Source organism: Oenanthe melanoleuca, chromosome 4 (genome assembly GCF_029582105.1).
Source record: "Oenanthe melanoleuca isolate GR-GAL-2019-014 chromosome 4, OMel1.0, whole genome shotgun sequence".
Taxonomy (NCBI): domain Eukaryota; kingdom Metazoa; phylum Chordata; class Aves; order Passeriformes; family Muscicapidae; genus Oenanthe; species Oenanthe melanoleuca.
Genome location: NC_079337.1, coordinates 66714621 through 66728588, shown reverse-complemented (window position 1 = coordinate 66728588; position 13968 = coordinate 66714621). Strand labels below are relative to the sequence as shown.

Genomic DNA, 13968 nt, shown 5'->3' with positions numbered 1-13968 from the left:
GCTGTTGGGCTCTGGGGGCTGATCTCAGCTGTGGAAAGCAGCACAGCCCCTTCAGAAGTTGAACCTGTTTAGATAAGTTGAGGTGTGGTTGAATCACACCCCTGACTTCCATTCAGTATCAACTCTATGGAAATCTCAGTGGCCTAAATTTCAAAAAATTCATTTATCTTGAGAGTTCCCATTTTCTGGGTGCATTACTGAAACCTTGCTGGACTGCACAGATTTCATGCTCTGTGATCACACATCTTTAAAGGCAGCAGTTGGACTGAGGCAAATCTTAGGTGTATTACACTGAGAAAATCCAAATGAAATAATTTAAAGCAGTAATACTTGGATTCTGGGGTTTAATTTGTCCACAGTCACTTCTCTAGAGGTCACACACCTTCCCAAGAAAAGGGATTTTTGTATCTGAGAGTCTCTGACATCTTCTAATGGGAGACATTGTGCAAGTGCAGGTGAAAGGTAGCAACACTGGAAGAAATAGTGGTGGACTTAATAGCAGTTTTGAAGTAAGGGTTTTGAATTTATACAGAATTACAAGCAGTTATAAGAGCAGCATCCTTCAAGATTAGGTGTGGTTTGTGCTATTTTAGAAATGGCTCCTGTGATTAAATTATTTCTATGTTCCTGCTAGCTGGTGTTAGCCCAGTCTCAGCACTCAGCAGGTTTCCAGCCTTACCTCTTGTTCATGGAGCTCCAGCTAACTGGAGAAATTTGCCTTCACAAGTGCAGCAGCTTTCCCCTGTCCTTGCTGACCATTGCTACCAGCAATGGAGATCCATAGAGTCACAGAATCACAGAATATCCTCAGTTGGAGGGGACCCATCAGGATCATCGTGCCCAGCTGCTGGTCCTGCACAGGACACTCCAACAGTCCCTTTGTGCCTCAGAGCATTGTCCAAATGCTTCTTGAGCTTGGGCAGGCTTGGTGCTGTGACCATTCCTTGGGGAGCCTGTCCCAATGCCTCTGGGTGAAAACCTTCTTTCCTGAAAGGGCCCTGGAATCTGAGGACTTCCTGCATAACTGACTACAGCCAAGAGAGGTTTTACCATCTCTGCAGGAGCTCTAGGGTAGAGACTCTGGATTCAGAAGCTCCGATTCAATCCCAAGCCTGCATCCTTGTTTCAGCTGTGCCTCCTGAGCTGTTGGTGTTCAGGGTGTCCCCATGTCCTGTGTCACATCAGTCCCTGTGTGCCATCTTTCCCCTGACCCCAGCAGGGAACTGCTGCTCTATACAGGATTAGCAGGAGGCTCTTCTCTCACAGGCCAAGTTATTGCAGTGCTGAATGTACAAACAGCCTTGTTTGTTGCAGCTTTTCTTTCTTAAAAAAGAAAAAAAAATCCCAAACCCACTTCAGTTCATCAGTGGGAATTTGGCTCTTTGGGTCTGTTGTAGTTTGGCACGTGGGAGTTTGCTCTCCCTCTTCCTTCTTGGGCTTCTTCACAGTTACTGTTTGCATGTGTTGGATGTTCCTCTGCTGCCAGGATGGAAATGTGCTGGCTCTGGGCCCTGGGTCTGTGCTGCAGTTGCCGTTCCAGCTGATGCTGCACCTGGTCACTGTCCATCAGGCTCCTCCACAGAGCTAAACTCCAGGTTGTCTCTCCCTAGAGAATTCCAGACTGGATTTACCAGAGCCTTGCCCTGCAATGAGCATTTTTGTGCATCAGCTGAGAAGTTGCCTTGCAGCTGCTCAAAACTGTGAGAGGAAAACGTGTTCTTGGAGCACCTATTACCCAACATGACCTGTTCCACTTTCTGCCCCCAAAACCTTTTTTGTAGAAAACCTTTTCAGAGCTCTTGCAAGGATTCTCTGTTTGCCTTGCTCCTGTTCTCCCTAGAGGTTCCCAGAAGGAGCAATACCTCAGGGCTGATCTGGGCCAGGTGCCAGGCTGGCTGGAATAACAGAGGTGTGCTCAGCTCTCTGTGCACCCCCTTCTTCTCTACTGATCTGTTCCAGGGGGAGTGGAGAGGGGATTAGACCCATGGTACACCTGCAGCCACTTCTGAGCACAGCTGCACTCCTCTGGTCCAGTTTCAGCTTTGAAAGCCTCTCCCACCACTCAAGTTCACACAAATCAGCTAAGTTAGGAAACCTGGTGATTGGTACTGCCAGGATCTGACCTCCATGGAAAACCTGGATCTTCCATAAGGCAGCTCAGAACTCCCACACCTCACTGAGTGCTCTGTGGCATCTTCTGAAGCAGCTGTTCTCTACTGAGTATAGAGGGAGCCTTATATTCAGTAATGAAGCAGATACTTTGAACCTTTTAATGTTCACTTTGCCTTTTGTGGCTTTCTGGATATGAAATGCCCCTCTTACTCTTCTGAGAAAGAATTAATGCATTACCAGGTAGGTTCCAATCTTTCACTGTGTTTTCCCAGTCTGTTGCTCGTGGTGCCCTTTCCTCTGGCTTCAGAGTGTGTTATACCAGTTTTAAGTTAAATCCATTCTTTTAGACTCACACTGAGAATCTCTCTGAGAATTGACCTTGAATTTTCCTCTCAGGTCGGTGTTGGGGATTATCTGGCTTTGCTGTGAAAAGCTCTGAGGACTGTTCTAACCTAAGAACCATTAGCAATTACTGCTTTTCACAACTGGATGGTGAAAAGCAGTGTCCTCTAAATCTGATTAAATGGAATACCTCAGAGCAATTAGGAGCCTTGCCCTGCCTTCTTTGTTGGATAAGCTCCCAGAGTTAGAAGCCAGAGGCTCCCTGCTGGAGGGATCACTGGAGCCTGTCAGGCTGCAGCTGGAGATGCCCTGAGTTTTCCTCCCTGACCTCCAGCTATTTTTCTGGAGGGAAACAGATCTGTTTTAAATTCTGCATCTCATCTCCCAGTCCCATGTGGGTGTCTGGGGTATCCACTCTGATGTTGTAATCACTGGTGTGGGGGCAGTACCACAGATCTCCCTTGGTGGAGTCTTAGATCCCAGCTCTCAGGTAGGGAAATAAATTTGGGTGCCTTAATTTAGATTGGTGAGTTGATTTTATGGTAATTAGATCAGCCTCAATATATATATTATAACCAGTAAACCTCTGTATCCACATCTCCCAGGAGCTGAAGAAAAATGGGATTGTGTGAGGCACAGGGATTATCTTCACAAGTGGAAATCTGTGGCATGAAGATATGTGCCCTCCTGTTTTAGTGAAGGCCAACATCCTTTTTTTAGCCATTTAATCTCTTTGGATGGTGGAAAGTGAGAAGTTTCCACATCTGTGTTGTTACTTTTATCAGTAGACAAAGGCACGTTTGCCCTGTTTAGAAGCAGAATGAGAAAGTCCAGTGAAGGATGTTCCTTGAGAGACTCTGGCTCTCAGTCTTTGTAGTTTCTGTCTTCAAACAACAGCTCAGAATCAGAGCATGCTGCATGCTCCTGTCTGACCTAAAACCAAATCCCCCTCTGAGTCTCCTGATTTTGCTCTAAGAAAGAGCTGCTTGCATTAAAAGGTGCAGAGTGCAGGGGCACAGGAGCCGCACAGTGCACACTCAGGTCTTGCCAAGGTGGCCTGATGTGCTGGAGACCTGGAAGGAGCTCATGGGAGTGTGTGTGGATATGGAAACATGCTCTAGCTGTGGAAGAGGCACCACTGCAGAGACTCCCTGCATGTGCTGTTTTTGTGCAGTGCACTGGGATGGGTGGCTGCCTTGGTCCTGCTTGGGGAGTGTTCTCTGACAGCTTCCATGGTGTGTTCTCCTGGGCTTTCCCACAGCCCTCAAAAATAAAACATGATAACTAATTTCCTTGCCACATCTGAGCTCCCAGTTCTCACACTCCCTTAGGCTTTCCACTTCCAGGCATTCCTGCTTTGAAGAATTGCAGGAACATACTTTAGAGGCCTTTGTTATGCAAAGCTGTTACTCCTGAAACAACATGGCTTAGTAGGATGTGTTTTGTTTGTGGGATATATTTATTTGCTAGTCTGTGCCATATTTTGATCTGGTGCCTGGTTTTAAAGTGTTCACAGAACACTCTGGGCAGGCCTTCCTCTGCTTTGTTCCAGCCCTTATTCCTTAGCTCTGGCTGACAGCATATCCTAAAAGCAGAAGCTGAACCAGGACCTGCACTTGATTTTAAGGAATTGAAAGCACAGCTAAGCAATAGTTTATGAGGGCTAAATAATGCAGTACCTAACCATTGTTTACATTTAGGTGCCTCCCTCTCTAAGCTGGGATGAAGAACATGGGGGAATTTGGGTTGTCTCATGGCAGGCTGAACATCCTGAGTTGTCACAGAGTCAGGGTCTGAGGCAGGTGTAGGATGTGAACATCTCAAAACTCCCACTTTTAGTTCTGACAGTCTTTTGGAATCACAGAACTACTTAAGTTGGAAAAGTTCTTTAAGATCATTGATCCCAGTCATTCCCCCAGCATTGCCAAGGCCACCACTGACCCATGTCCCCAGGTGCCACATCCACATGGCTTTTAAATCCCTCCAGGGCTGGGGGCTCCAGCACTGTCCTGGGCAGCTGTGCCAGGGCTGGAAAACCCTTTTCATGAAGAATCATAGAATGGTTTGGGTTGGAAGGGACCTTTGAGATCATCCAGTTCCAGTCCCCTTGCTGTGGAAGTTTTAGACTCAACCCAGGTACCTGAACCTTGTCTGGGTATGTGATGTTGCCTCAAGGGGGATCTTGGCTCCTGCAGAGGGAAATTCTCTTCACTGGAATTCCCCACATCCCCCTGTTCCTTTGCTGCCATGCCAGATACCATCACAGACTCCAGCAAAAGCAGTGACACTGAGATGGGCCAAAACCAGCCTAGCAAGAGGATCTCCAAAGTGTGACTCTCCCTGTTTGTACCTGAGGCTCTTGTGCCACCAGCTGGTGGCTGCAGTCCTGGGTCCAGTGCTCTCCAAGGTCTTTGGGATGGGGACAGGATGATGACCCTGCCATGGGTGCATTCTTCACCTCTAGGTCCCACATCCTCTTAGCAGTGGAAATATTTAGAAATCTATTTCCAGCCTCAAAAGCCTGCTTTCCATGCCTTGTGCATTAAATAAATAGAGTCTCCTGGGGAGTGGTTGGATTTGGGGGACAGCTGTATGGGAAGCTGTTGGAATCAGGTAATACAGGTTTTGAGAACTTTCTGCCAGCTTTTTCCATACCCCACATAACAAAGATTTGCCTTCTTTCCTCTTTGGAGGCACATCTCTCTCCAAGGCTACCTAAACATCCAATTTAGACTGGGCACTCAATTAAATACCTGAATTTTGCTGAGATCAATCATATGCTTGATTACCACCCCACTGTGACCACAAGATGCTTTGTGTTTTCAAACCAAGCTGTGTCCAAGGTTCCCAGTGTTTTAGGAACTTAAACATTTTAATGATCCTTTCCACAATAAATCATAGAATCATTTAAGTAGGAAAAGGCCTCCAAGGTCATGAAGTCCAACAGCCTGTGGCCAATCCCCACCTTGTCAAGCAGAGCTGGGCACTTAGTGCCTCATCCAGTGGTTCCTTGGACAGCTCCAGGGATGGGGACTCCCTCACCTCCCTGGAAAATGGAAGAGCTGCCATGAAAAGGGAGGCAATATCTGTTCCATAAAGAGTTCAAACTCAGTAATGGAAGAGAGATCTGCTTGGGGGGCTGTGCTGGGATCACCCACACCTTGCTCAGGCACTGCCCTCCTCCCTCCTGGACACAGTCTGACGTTCTGCTTTCCCCCCAGGGAACCCAAACATTCCGAAACCTCGCCGGATCCTGCGCTCCTCCTGGGGCAGCAACCCCCACTTCCGTGGCTCCTACTCCTACACCCAGGTGGGGTCCAGTGGGGCTGATGTGGAGAAACTGGCCAAGCCACTGCCTTATGCTGAGAGCTCCAAAACTCCTGTGAGTATGGCCCAGACAGGGCAATCAAACTGGCAGCACACTGGGCAGCAGGTTCTGGGGGGGAGAGTCAAAGAGAAAACCCCTGCTTTGGCCTCCAGTAGTGTCTTTTCCCTTTTTTTTTTTTTTTTTCCTTTAACATTTGGAATGCCAGCATCTCAGGGATTCCTTCATCTCTCCCTGAATTTATCAAGAGCTGCACTTGTGTCACTTTTGGAATCTTGATATCTGCGTTTAATGACCATCAGCCCTATTGTCCAGTTCAGAATTTCTCAGGAAAGCACATACTAATCTGTTTTAAAGATTATTATTATTATTATTATTATTATTATTATTATTATTATTATTATTATTATTACCACCCTGCTAATGTCTAGGTCTGAATGTGTCAGGGGTGCATATCAGGAAATCTTTCTGTGCTGGCAGTGCAGGCTGAGGGAGGCCCAGTCCTTGGCAGGGGACGATGAATTTTCTCCCCAGACTCTGCATTTACTTTCTGAATTTAGCAAGGAGAGCTGGAGCACACATGGAGGTGGTTACACAGCTCAGGAACACATTAAGCCAAACTCACCCCATCACTCAGGGTTATGTGTCCAAATCCAAAAGCTGATGAAAATGCAGCCTTCAAGCAGCTGCCCAGTCCATTTCCTCCACCAGAGCCTGGCCCCAGCAGAAATAATTTTATTCAGTGCAGAAATCTACTTAAGAAAACCCAGCAGGAGTTTTAGGAATATTTCTGTGTAGTTCCCAGGGAAATCCTCCCAGAAATTCCTGCCTCAAATCCAAGTTACAGTTCTAGCAAGCACCTCACTATTGGTATAAGAGATACAATGCTGTATTTTGAGTTTTGAGATGTGACTGTTACTCTTCTGAAGTTGCTGTCCAGAAGAAAAATTCCCTTAGTGCCTAAAAGGCTGAAGTGTGATTTAGGGGAGCAAAGGGAGGAGATGGAACAGAGCAGGTGCTCTGTGCCTCATGCAGGTTCTCTGTGCAGGTTTGTTTAAGGTTTTTGGAGCTGGTGTCTTGTGGTGCATCTTGTGGGGGTTTTGAGAACCAGCACTCCATAACAGATGAATGTTCTGGATCCCTGGGAGTGTCCAAGGCCAGGTGGGGCAGGGCTTGGAGCAACCTGAGCTAGTGGAAGGTGTCCCTGCTCATGGAATGGGGTGGAGCTGGATGAACTTTCAGGTCCCAAACCATCCTGTGTGGGGGGGCACAGAAAGCTTGTCTCCTTTTAGCCTCCCAGCTGCTTCCCAGTGAGTTGTGCTGATGTGTGCCCCTCTGCTGTGCCCTGCAGCCCATGCAGGTGATGTTCTCAGGGGAGGCCACTCACAGGAAGTATTACTCCACGACCCACGGTGCTGTGCTGTCTGGGCAGAGGGAGGCTGCTCGCCTCATCGAGATGTACCAGGAGCTGCTGCAGTGCCCGGCCTGAGGGAGCCCTGCCTGCCCCCACCCCTCCACATCCTCCTGCAGCTCTCAGGAGAGGGGTTCTCTTTTATTTCAGTTCGCAGTAGAACAGCCTTTTATCTTTTCTATTAAAAAGAAATAAAAATAAAAAGCCCTAATTGTTAAAAATGTTAGTCATGAATAGCTTCATTTCCACGTGCTGTATTGTTAACAGGGAAGGGTGCTCCTTTTGGTCTGGTAAACTGTTTCTCTGTCATTTTAATTCTAATTTCACTTTTGGTGCCTATCATGTTTGTTTTGTTTCTTTTTTCTTTCTGTATTGTAAGTGCCTTCTATACTAAAATAAATGTTGTAATAAAAAGACTGAGTGTTGTGGTACTTCCTGGACACTTCACTTGCTAAGTTCCAACTCTTTTATTCAACGTTTTTTTCCTCTTCCTATAAAATTGGGAGTAGAAGGAAAACAGGTTGAAAATAAGTCAGAAACACATTACACAAATGGTGTTTGTATGGAAGAATCTCTCTGAAGTGGAGATTTCCTCTGCCAGCAGTACAGTCCTGACCAGAGAGGTCTGGTCAGGGCAGAGCTGACAGTGCTGTGGTCAGTGTGGTCACTGCCCCAGAGCTCTTGGAGTGTTTGGACAACACTCTCAGCACAGGGTGGGATTCTTGGGATGTGCAGGAGAAGGAGTGGGATTTGAGGATTCTCAAAATTGAGCATTTTGGTGGGTCCCTCCCAACTCAGGATATTCTTTTGTTGCCTTATGCTTTAATTGTGTGTCCTCCAGTGTAACAGAAGCACTCCCCCCATCAGGCAGTCCCTGGACTGTGCAGATGTGTGTCATTACATCCAGATGTTAGTGACTCCCAAGGTTTTGTCTGGATCATGTAGAAATTGCCATCAGGAACATGAAAAAACTTTCTTTCTTCTTTTTTTTTTATTTCCTCAGAGAGATAAATCATGTTCTTCTTTCAAGTCAAGTGAACACAATGTAGCCATCAGCATAGTTGAAAGATATCTAAACAGTTTCCAAAAATAAAAGTTTTCAGGGTGAAGACCAGGGGTGTTTAGCCAGTGCCTTATCTCCCTGCATTCCATTTCTGCATCTGGCTGGCTGCTGGCCAGAGCTTCATGTGAGCAGTGAGGGATGTGCTACTCTGGAATCTGCTGCCCCACGTGAAGCCTCCCTCCCTCTGTGTGTGTGGGGTGGGAGTTGTGTTGATAAATGAGATACAGAGGGGAGCTGAAGGGACAGAGAGAGGGAGAAATCCCCCTCCAGAGGGTGAGTCAGTGTGTCCCAAGAGAAATGTCTGCAGAGGAGGCACTGACTTGGTCTGGTTCTCTCCAAGCTCAGCTGAGCTGTGCTGGTTCCTGCTGTGGTGTGGAGGTGGGATGCCTTCCTGGCTGCTGGAGAGCTGGGAAGGATGCTGGTATGTTGGATTTATTGGTGTTTTTCTTCCATTTTATCTCTTTTCATGCTGTTATTGAGTTGAGAGGGAGTTGGGCTGAGGGAGGAGAGCACAACACACTTGATTGAAGAGAGATAAAAACTCTGTCCAGCTTCAGTCACTCAGAGCTCAGCCTCAAGGAGCCAGAGCTGATTTCCCAGCAGCCAGATCTATTGCAAAGTGGAATCTGAGGAGAAAACCAAATCCTTTGGGCACATGAGGCTGTTACACAGGAAAACACAAGGAGTTGCTTTTTCTCTTCAGTGAAGAAATTTAGGAGGAAAGTGTGGTCAGACACTGGAAGTGGCTGCACAGAGAGGTGATGAGTCCCCATCCCTGGAGGAGTCCAGGGAATGAATGGATGTGGCACTCAGTGCCCTGCTCTGGGTGACTTGTCAAGGCTGCACTTGATGACCTCAAATGTCTTTTCCAGCCTAAATGATTCTGTGGCTTCTTCATCACAGGAAATCCAAGGGAAGCTGCTGTGCTGGTGTTCAGAGTTTCAGAGCCCCTTTTTCTGCTCTGTGCAGACAGAATGGTGATGGTGTCTGGCTTTGCTGAGCCTGTGTCAGGCCAGTCCCCCTCACTCCTCTGCTGCCATCACTCACCAGCCATCCAGCCTTTAAAATGATGCTCGTGTTCCAGAGACACTAAATTTAGCAGCTGTTTACTAAGAGGTGTTTAAAATTAGCAGCAAAGGCCACCCTGAGCATGTGACAGGGAGAGGTGGTGTCACCATGGCTGAGGTGGTGTCACCTCCACACTGCTCTCCCTTCTCCAAGACCTGTGGCATCTTCATTCAGCTGTGCCCACCTGAAGGTTAGTAGAAAGCAGATGAGGGTGCTGGGAAGGTAAGAGGCATCTAATTACTCAGAATTAATTGTGGATTGCTCCTCCTGGCTGGCTGTGTGGGGAGGACAGCAGGGAAGGAGCAGCAGGGTGCAGGCAGAGGTGGGGCTCTGAAACCCCTGGGTGATGGAGGAACAGGCATGGCTGTTCCTGGCTGCACCTTTCTTGGGTGATCCAGCAAAAATCATTCACAAAAATTTATTTAGAATATTATTAGGAAAAATCTAATCATGGAAAGGATTGTCCAATCCCAGCACAGGCTGCCCAGGGCAGTGGTGGTGTCCCTGTCCCTGGAGGGACTTAGAAGCCATGTGGATGTGGCACTTGGGGACAACTTGGGGACATGGGGCAGTGGTGGCCTTGGCAGTGCTGGGGGAATGGTTGGACTCAATGGGCTCAGAATTTCCCAACTTAAATAATTTTGGGGTTCTACTCCTTGAACTCAGTGCAAGAAATGCTTTTAAAGAAGGTTTTGTTTTTTTTTTTTAAAAGCTGAAGTGGAGACTCAGAGCCCCTCTTGCACCAGGAGATTGGTGGAATTACAGGGCAGGTCCTGGCTTCTGCCTAAATCTGTGGTGAGCAGAACCCTGTCAGTGTCACCGTGTGGCCAATCCCAGAATCACTGAATTAAGGCTGGAAAAGAGCTCTGAACTCTCATCCAGCCCTGACCTGTGGTTGTCCATGCACAGAAGGGACCATCCAGACTCTGCACCAGCACCTTTAATGCCTCCAGCAGGATTTTCTGGCACAGAGCTGTGGATATTTGCAGAGTTCAGGGGTATCTCAGGATCCATACTGGGCTCTGAACTGTGCAAGTGGGCACCAGCCAGGCTGTGCCAGGGGATTCTGATTGTAAAATAGAGTAAAGGATGGGGCTTAGTGCCCAGGGAATTCCCCTGGTGCTGATTTATTTGCAAACACAGACCCAGAGCAGAGAAGGGGGCTGAGAGCCACTGGGAGATTGTGAGACAAGCTCAGTGGAACAGCAGTGCTGGCAATAGATGGGTGCTGGAATTGCAGGTGGTTAAATGATGGAAAACATGAGTTCTGGCTCTGCATTTGGAAGGTTGGATATTTTCTCCTCCTGGAGCTGCCCCTGAGGTGGGACCACTGGCTGTTCTGTGATTCAGGGTCTGGAGCACCTTCTGCAAGCTGAACACACCCCGGGAAAGGTGATTTTGTGCTGCCATCTCGTGGCACGAAAATATTCTCTAGAAGTAGTAAGAATTGGACACTTGGAGGAAATAGCTGTGAAGTGACACACAGTATGTGAAGAAAGAGCAGTGGGATCCCAGAGGATGAGCACAGATATGATCCTTTATCAGTGGGCTCTGTTTTCTTTCTTGGAGTGCCAATGAGTGACACACACAAGTGGGAGAACAGGAAAAAAAAAAAAAAAAAGGAATTAAGCTTGGAGAAGGAGGAACAGTGTCTCTTTTCTGGGCAGTGTGGCCAAGGTGGCTGCCTTGGGACCATTTGTCACGAATTTGACAACTGAGCACTGCCAAGAGTAAAGACAACAGCAGAGGCAGGCATTCAGGGGCTGGAAAAGTTGATTTATAAGGAGGGAGATTTAAAAAACATGAAAATACTGGAGCTAAATATGTCATGTTTGGCTGGGCAGGGGGTGAGGGCTGAGCTGGTAGGTGCCAGGAATTGGGAGGGGATTTGGGATGCTCAGGGAAGGATTTTTCGCTGCTGTTGGTGACCTGGATGGGTGCAGATGATGGTGTGGCCAGGAGAGAGAGCACTCAGCCCTGCTGAGATGGGAACACGGATTTACAGCAGGGCTGTGCTCCGAGTCACCAGCTGGGGGCTGTGAAACTCCAGCAAACTCCAGCACAGGGACAGCAAAGCAAACCTCTCCTCCCCTGAATGCCTGGCTTCGTTTGCAGCACAGCTGCAAACCCTGAGTGTCCCTGCTTGCAGGTAACTCAGTTCAAAGTCCCAATGGATGCTTCTTCCTTCCTGCTTCAAAAATGGATGCTTCCTTCCTGACCTGGGGATGTTCAGACCCATTGGTAACAGCTGGATGTGCTTGTGCCCATGAATACAGGCAGAAATCTTTGCTTGTTCCTGGTCACACTCCTGTTCCCTGGGCTAATGGGTTGAATTTTAGTGAGGACAACTATTGTGCTCCTGTGTGGGAGGAACAAGATTCCTGCAAAAGCCAGGAATCATGGAATATCCTGAGCTGGAAGGTACCCACCAGCATCATCCAGTGCAGCTCCTGTCCCTGCACAGACACCCCAACAATCCCACCCTGAGCATCCCTGGAGTCCAAACCCTCCTGGAGCTCTGGCAGCCTCAGGGCTGTGCCCATTCCCTGGGGAGCCTGGGCAGGGCCAGCACCCTCTGGATGAGGAACCTTTCCTGATACCCAAAATAAACCTCCCCTGACCAGCTCCAGCCATTCCCTTGGTGCTGTCACTGTCCCAAGGAGCTGCAGACCCTGATGAGTGTCTCCTCATCTCCTCCTCAATTGTCCAGTTACAGCTCCAAATAATGAAATCTCAACCCCCTGGCTTTCCCCCTTCCCTTTGCCATTGTTTATACTTTTTGGGTACTGGTTGTCTCCAGCTGGGATTGTTTTGTCCAACCAGCCTGTGAAGAGAACTTACTGACACCTAACATGAAGTGTCAGAGTTGCACACCAGGCAGCAGAGAACCTGAAGAATATAAAAGCCAAAACCCAAGGCATCATCAGACACCCCAGTGCTCGTGGGGAGGAGGGTGGTTGGTGTTCCAGCTGTCACAAGATCCAGCAAGGATCTTGTTTTTGGGTGTCCTCCTCCTTCATCATCAGTTTGTACCCCTTTGTAGGGTGAGCAGGAGAGTCCATCTCACCTTGGGATCTCTGCTCCTGCACGGATTTCTGCTCTCAGTGCTGTCCTGCTGAGGGACCCACAGGGTCCTTGGTGTGGCAGTGGATTTATTGATGCCCTGAGATGGTTCATTGGATCTCTGTGCCAGCAAACCAGAGCTGGAGCTGGACATTTGAGGGTAAGGATAGATCCAGACTCTGTTCTGAGGATGTCTGAGGTGGCCACCCCATGTCCTGCCTGTTGGTCCCTGTGCTGGTGGCACCCATCCTGCTCCTCAGCTCCTCCAGCTCAGTGGTGCCCTCCTGCCCCAGTGTCCCTCCCCAGTCCCTCCCTGCTCCCGATCCTCAGCCTGTGTCATGTCCTTGCTATGCAGCAGCGTCACTGCAGCCACGCCTGTGCTCCAGGACAGAGAATTCCACTGGAAATGCAGGAGAGAAGGAGACTCAGCACTGCTCACCCCTGCTCTGGGCACAGCTGGGATGTTCTCCTTGACTAAAGGGACTCACCCCAACTCATCCTGGCTTGATGAGGATTTCCTTTTCCTGGAGGATTTGGGTCACAATGGATGTGCTAACCCACTGTGGGTAAGGAGAAAGAGAGAGCAAATGCCAAGGTAATTTAGAGGGAGAGGATGGGATTCTGGAATAGAGCTCTCCAAGAGGAGGGGGCTCTGAAGTCAATGCCAGGCACATGAGCTGCTGGATGGAAATACCACCAGGAAGAAATGTAGTTTTTCACTGGGCAGGTGTTCTTACTCCACATTTCAGTGAGAAGTTCTCACAGAATCACAGATTTCACAGTTGGAATGGACCTTAAAGATCATCTAATCCCATCCCCTGCCATGGGCAGGGACACCTTCCACTATCCCAGGGTGTTCCAAGCCCTGTCCAGGCTGGCCTTGGACACTTCCAGGGATCCAGGGGCAGCCACAGCTTCTCTGGGCACCCCAGGGCCTCCCCACCCTCCCAGGGAACAATTCCTTCCTAGTATCTAATTTAAATCTCTCCTCTTTTAGTTTTAAACCATCCCCATTGTCCTATCACTCTCTGCCTGTTTAAAAAGCTTCTCTTTTTTCACAAACTCACTACTTTCACTAATGCAGCAGCTCCTGAGCCATGGAATGACAGTCCCTGCTCCAACTGTTAAAAAGAGTGTTTTTCTTTTTTAATTTCACATCTCTTCTTGCCAGGGGGACATGGGTGGTGGCAGCCCCTCTGGAGCCCTGTGCCTGCCTGGCAGAGGCTGTTTGCTTTTGAGAGCCACAAGTGCTGCTGCTCTGACCAAACACAAGTTTTAGATGCTTGATCATAGCACTGGCCTTTTTCCAGGCAGTTAAAACCCCTGGTAGCATCAGCCATATGAAAAATTTGGCAGCTTCTCTGCATAGTTTGAATCATTCATGGAAGGGCAAAGATACTCTTTGCTGGATTTTTTTTTTTTTTTTCTGGTGAATCTGCTCTCAATTTTGTCCCTTCACATGTGATTATTCAGCTTTCTTCACTGATGGCTTTGGGCAGGGAGCTGGACTTGATGATCTTTCTGGATCCCTTCCAAATAGAGATTTTCTGTCATTCTGTGTGGGATGCAATCAAAATGTTGAAA

The 13968-nt window shown here is 48.3% G+C and overlaps 1 protein-coding gene across 2 annotated transcripts in view; it reads left to right on the top strand.

Moving 5' to 3' along the window:
* The window catches only part of SMOX (spermine oxidase), a 61448-nt gene extending 53827 nt beyond the window's left edge, over window positions 1–7621 (top strand). For both annotated transcript variants that reach the window (XM_056489795.1, XM_056489796.1), the window contains exons 6-7: window positions 5676–5836; window positions 7131–7621. In XM_056489795.1, the coding sequence (XP_056345770.1) occupies window positions 5676–5836; window positions 7131–7268 (299 nt within the window). In that variant the 3' untranslated portion in view covers window positions 7269–7621. The remainder of the gene's footprint in view (window positions 1–5675; window positions 5837–7130) is intronic.
* The last annotated feature ends 6347 nt before the right edge of the window (window positions 7622–13968 follow it).